A 5,989-nucleotide genomic window follows, 5' to 3' on the forward strand; every position below is an offset into this window, starting at 1 on the left:
TCATCTTTGTCTTCTTCTACCAAATAGAATTTGGGCCTCAAATTTCTACTAGTGCTACCTCTGTCCTTTTTAAAACACTTTTAAGGAAGGTGACCTTTCTTCCCGCAAATGCTGCAAGTCTTTAATGCTAGACAATCCTTTGCTATGTGCCCTTCTTTGCCACACTTGAAACAAGTTTTATTACTCGAACTAACTGCAAAAGCTCCTCCCCCTGAAGTAACATTCCTCCCTTAGTTGATTACCTCTTGGAAATCTAGTGTTCGATCCTTCTCCTCAATGATGGTCACTATCTGGTCAAAGCTAGGTGGTAAGGCTGCTAGAAGAACTGCAATTTTGACCTTCTTTGATACTGCACTGTTTACATAAGCTAGTTGTGTGATAATGCTTTTAAGGCGATTGAACAAGCTTGCAATATCTTCGTTATGTTCCATTTTTAATTTGTATAGATCCTTCTTTAAGCTCACTTTTTAATCTTCTTTTTCCTAGCTCTAAAGGTTTTTTCTAGTGCTTTCCATGCAGCTGATGAGGTTCCACAATCATCAGTAAAGTGTACATAATTGTCACATAGTGCCGTGATTATGATTCCTAATGCCTGCTCGTCCTTGACTTGATTTTGTGCACTCATAGCTCGTGTATGTATGTGTGCTCCATCAATGGATGACATATCAGTGATCGTTGGCTTGACTACTCTCCACAACTATTTTTTCATTAGGCAGTCTTTCAACTTGGTTTGTCAAGTGTGAAATCCCTCCCTGTTAAATTTCCTAAACCCCTTCTCTTCCATTGCGCCTTGGCCATCGCTCCTTGGAGTGGTCTTAGCACTTGGATTTTATGCCAAGGCTAGTGTATGAACTTCTCATATATGCACAAAGTCAATAGATATGGATCTCAAGATGATGTACTCGGCGCATGAAATTATAAAATTTAATTCATTTTTGAGAAAGAGGGGGGGGGGGGGGGGAGAGAGAGAGAGAGAGAGAGAGAGAGAGAATTCTTTTTTGTGAAGCTTCTTTCACCGCCGTCGATGAAGCCCCTCTTCACAAATTCCAAGCTTTGATGTTTGAAGTTTCTTACAAAAATGATGGTGCTTGGCTTTCTCTCTTCTTCTCTTTTTGCAGACAATGGGAACAATGACTTATGCCTTGGGGGCTACAGTGATAAGCCTCTAGGAAAGACCTGCAGGCGATCGAGCGTGGGACAGTCCCTAAGGGGGTTGGGGAGCCCAAGGGAGATCGTGGGAAACGCTTTTACTTAAGGCTTATGGGCAATCAACTAAGTGCTCATTTTTTAAAAGAGTGGCAATCAACTAAGTGCTCATTTTTTATGCTCAGCTTTTAGTAGAGAGGTAGAAGGTGAGGTTCAAGAGGTTGTTACATATGAAACTAAGCTTCATTTGAGGACAGATTAAATCATCAAGGGAAAAAGAAATTAAAGGGATAACAGCATAAGTTTTCTTTAGAAACATGTGAGTGTAAAACTTCTCATAATTAAAAGAGTGGCAATCAACTAAGTGCTCATTATAAGTTTCAAAGGATAAGGAAAGACATTTCATTCTACCTATTCACATGTTGGTGACTGAACAATCTTAAGCAAATTATTGGTTTAGGAAAACGTAAATTTATAAGGAGAAGGCCAAAGATACCAAGTTAATTAATTATATTGAAATCGTTGAGCAAGATTTCTTTGGAGACCTCACCTAATCAATAATTAAAAAATCTGGAAAGAAAGAAAGAATATCATATTGTCCAACATCAATCTACAGCTTGTTAGCTTTGGAGACAAGATAACGACGGTTGTAAGTGGATATCTTAAATGCTATATCTTGAAATGAAAGCACTATTTAGAACCTTAAATTTGCTACAGGATCCCAATGAGACAATCAATAATGAGATGAAGTGAGGCTTTGGGTGAGGCTTGTGCTTTATAACAAATAGAATGTGGGTTGAATTCCTATGGCAATCCTGGAGGATTTTTATGAGAGGCTGTAGACATTGGCCCGCACATGATAAGACTCTTCCCCTCAAAAATTAAGGTTTTGATAAGTTGACATTAAAATCTAGATAGATGTCTTCTCCACTCACAGTTGAGAAATCATTCAGATACCAAAAGAAGAGTCTGAAAATTCTGTGCGTTTCTAATTTCGAAACTCTGCTTTTCTCTTTGTGTCCGCCACTTTTAATCAGAGTATGCATATAAGGAAAAAGAAAACTTTTTTGGAGGGGCAAGAGCTTAGGTCTATTGGCGTTTTTCTCATGTCGATGCTCGTAAGGCTTTCATGCCTTATAAAAATACATCTCTTTACTGTCTTTTGCAAAAATGCATGATTAATCAGAATCATACATTTGCTGTTCGAAACGCATCCGCAATTGAGCTCTTTGAAGAATCCTGCACATACAAGCACATCCAGATTTTTAACATTTAACATTTCTCCTTCTATGATTGCAATACATACAAATACCTGCAGCTTGTGATGGGTAGAGCAAGCTAGTGAAGCTTTCACACTGCCCTCAAGGCTTCCACCCAGCTTGTTGTCTTCCATGTTGTCAGCATTTTTCGAAGCTATGGCAAGAAGAATCTCCTCAAAAATTTTAACAAGTCTCTGCAACAATAGACTTACTACATCATTAGAATTCTTCCTACTGGATGCAACTGCCCTTCCACTTAGAACAAGATATCATTGTTGAGCTTTTAAATACTCGCCTCTTCAAACTCTGAAACACTCTTCTCAGGCAAGAACATCGCCGCAAAGTCCCTCTCGTAGCTCAAAGCTTGCTTGGCCTGTGAGATCCTTACAGTTGTTACTTCGAAAGCCAAACCATAAAAGCACACAAACTTCATATAGAAGAACCAATGCCTTCTGCAAATGCATTTTCCTGTGCAGATGATATTACTTATGAGCCAAAGCACAAAGGGACACAAACTTCATGAAGAAGAACAAATGCCTTCTGCAAATGCATTTTCCTGTGCAGATGATGTACTTATGATCCAAAGCGCACACAAAGCGCAAAGGTACACAAACTTCATGTAGAAGGCATCTACAGATGCCTGCTGCAAATGCATTTTACTGTGCAGATGATGTTGACAGAGCGAGGTGTGAAGTAGGAAGCATGGGACGACAACAAAGCATGTGAAATTCTCTGATTACTCAGCATCAGGCTTGGCTGAAAACATGCCAATAACATGAGACACTCCACAAAATTGTCTGTGCAAGCACACATTAACTTGCCTGTCAACACAACTTAAAGGCAAGTGTTTAAGGATAGAAACACCTAAGAGTAGGAGAAATAGATGTTCAAGGTGAAACAAACACGCTAAATTGCAAAAAAGCATGAAGCACCTTCTTTTCCAGGGATTCTTGGGGCCATTGTGGAGCAGTCTTTTCATAGTAAGCTCTGGTTCTTTGAAGTAAGAAGGTTTCTAGATCATTCAGAGCGTCCATTTTCTCCACTTTACCTTCTGTAACTTTTGTTTCTAAATCAACAAGAACATCCATGTTGTTCTTTGTTGGTTTGGGTGACATCTCCAGGAATAAGGTCACTACTACATCACCAAACAAATCCTCCTTCACTGACTTCCCATCGCGTCTCTTGTCCATCTGTATATGATAGCCAATGAGGTTCAGGGTAGTAGGTTTGTTGTCCTTTCACTCTTATATTGGCTATGAGTAATAGCCCTCTTTGAGCTGGAAACAAATCATAAGAAACATCTCTACTTACCAAGTTTTCTAGCTCATTCTTCAACTGTCCCCTTGCTTTGTCTAGAACCTGTCACGCACACGATAAAATTGCGTGTTAATTGCAAATCCATAGGCTAACTCTTTACCATCATGAAAATCTGTTTCAAGCTACCTGCTCGTTAAGCTCGGTTCTGAGGACCTCTTTCAGGGTTGGCAAGGCGTTTCTAGGTACGTAGTATCTAAGCAATTCAGCAAAGACATGCACATTAGTAACATTCTTTTGGCATCGAATAACATTGTATTCAGCAGTAAAAAAAAACTAGAAGTTTATCTAACATCTTGAAACCTTCGACGGATAAAACTTGAAAACCCCAAACAAAGTTGTCCTGTATGGGCTGACAAGACCTTGGCTCAATAGTGTTTTCGGTATGTTATTGAAGTTTTGGTTCTAATCGTCAAAATCCAGCAACAACTATTTTATAATTTAACATACAATTGTTGTATACATAGATTTGAGATTATATTAGGATGATCAGTTACAAAAAATACTGAAATAAGCCTCACTTCTGCAGTTTGCCTACTGCCTGCTTTAATTGCATGGTGCTTAATTATCATCAATGTCTAGATATTAAAATCTTGTTGGTTTAGGAGAAACCCATACATACCCCAATTTGACTGAGGATAATGGCAATCATGGTCTCATGAAGTACAAAATGGAAGTTATATAACTGGTATGAAAGGTTAGTGACTTTTTTTTCATGCTCCTTACCTCTCCATGTAAGCAAAGACGTGTGACAACACAAGCATTTTCTCCTTGAATGTCTTGAATTTCTCCACAAAGGATTCGAGGCCTTCCTCCCCTTTATCGATCATCACAATCTTCCCTGCTGGACCCGATTTTGAGTCATTCTCACTTGATTTTTCCTGCAAACAATTGGATTCATTGAGATAATGGGACAGAAAATTCGAAGGCACAGAGAATAGAAAAGCCTCTGAGAGTACCTGAGCATAGAAAACTGTTTGGATGTTTCTTTGCACAATGTGTTTGTACTTTTTGTAAAGCTTCCTACCATAGACATCTTTCGCGACATCGCAAACTGAAAGATGGTACACTCGCCTACAAATAACAAAGAAACCAGATGGTGAAGAAAAAAACTCTCTCTCTCTCTCTCTCTCTCTCTCTCTCTCTCTCTCTCTCTCTCTCTCTCTCTCTGTGTGTGTGTGTGTGTGTGTGTGTGTGTGTGTGTGTGTGTGTGTGTGTGCACGCGCACGCACGCATGCACCCCACTCCCCAACACTACACACTGCAAGCCTTGAAGCTCAAGGTGCCGCCACAACTGTTTGAAACATTTTTAAACGTTTATACAGACGATAAGAGCAAAAGAAAGGAGGAAAGTTTGTACTCATAGAGGTCAATATAGTCATTTCGCGGGATGAGCTTTCCCTCCGAGAACGGCTTCTTCTGCATGTCGCGTGCCATCATTTCTTTTACCACCGACGCCAGCTTGCTTTCCATCAATCCCCATTCCTGCATGAGTTGCACAGACAGTAAACGGGGACCCTGTAGGAATGTCGAGAGAGAGAGAGAGACAGACAGAGAGAGAGAGAGAGAGAGAGAGAGAGAGAGAGAGCTTGCCTTCGCTAGCTCTGCGCTTCGGTCTGTCTTCGCCATAGCTAGCTGCTGTTCGGGCGTGCCGTGATTCGGAAGCGATCGCGCGTTTCTTCTATTTTTAAACGAACGTTAAAGGACGATTCGGTTCACGTTCTAAACTAAAACCCCGGTGGGACAACAGTGTTCGAGCATACATAAATCCCTTTTCCCCTTTAGACAAGAGGAATTTTCTCAATTTACACACCTTTTTTTTTTCCTTCCCAAAGGGCAAAGGCTATACACATCACTTCTCTTTTTGCTGACTAAATTTTTATTTTTATTTTTAATGTTCATTTTGTGGTTTTTTATCAAGCACTGCTTTGTGGCATGATTAAAGTGGTTGGGAATGTGGCCACTATGCGCACAAAATGGTATCCTAGGTGGTTGGTAAAGGTAGGGATATGGATTGCCGATGTGTAGCATTTTTATTGGCTTATGATGATTTTTGGAGGGAGTGATAAGACACGCTGTCTAGGTTTTCAAGGAGCTCATCATTTGGATGTTATGCGACGTTTCTTTCTCGTCTGTAGCCACAGCCCGTAGAGGGATGGCGAGCTCGACAGGGTTGCTTGGGTTTGCATCCTTCTGCAGAGCCCTTCAAGGCAGTGAGGCCCAGAGGGCCTACCCTCATCTCTGTGTGGTCATCGTCGTGTGCATGTAGG

The 5,989-nt window shown here is 40.5% G+C and overlaps 1 protein-coding gene across 1 annotated transcript; it reads right to left on the minus strand.

Annotated features, from left to right (window-relative positions):
• Positions 1-1,820: 1,820 nt before the first annotated feature.
• On the minus strand, positions 1,821-5,465 carry LOC147439694 (putative cullin-like protein 1). Its single transcript, XM_086484368.1, has 10 exons — positions 5,313-5,465; positions 5,080-5,204; positions 4,679-4,793; positions 4,446-4,600; positions 3,849-3,915; positions 3,717-3,764; positions 3,338-3,595; positions 2,701-2,778; positions 2,459-2,599; positions 1,821-2,385 (listed from the first exon to the last, which is right to left on the minus strand). The coding sequence occupies exons 1-10, from the start codon at positions 5,346-5,348 to the stop codon at positions 2,335-2,337; spliced, it is 1,074 nt and encodes a 357-aa protein (XP_086340494.1). The 5' UTR covers positions 5,349-5,465; the 3' UTR covers positions 1,821-2,334.
• Between the last annotated feature and the right edge of the window lie 524 nt (positions 5,466-5,989).

Source organism: Adiantum capillus-veneris, chromosome 16, assembly GCF_014529385.1.
Source record: "Adiantum capillus-veneris isolate H3 chromosome 16, ASM1452938v2, whole genome shotgun sequence".
Taxonomy (NCBI): domain Eukaryota; kingdom Viridiplantae; phylum Streptophyta; class Polypodiopsida; order Polypodiales; family Pteridaceae; genus Adiantum; species Adiantum capillus-veneris.

Excerpts from the sequence above, each read along its gene's own strand:
- LOC147439694 (XM_086484368.1), bottom strand. The coding sequence starts at position 5,348 with ATGGCGAAGACAGACCGAAGCGCAGAGCTAGCGAAG. Across the intron at positions 4,601-4,678 it reads AAACAGTTTTCTATGCTCAG|GAAAAATCAAGTGAGAATGA; the intron begins GTACTCTCAGAG and ends AATTGTTTGCAG. Across the intron at positions 3,916-4,445 it reads GTCTTTGCTTACATGGAGAG|ATACTACGTACCTAGAAACG; the intron begins GTAAGGAGCATG and ends TGAATTGCTTAG.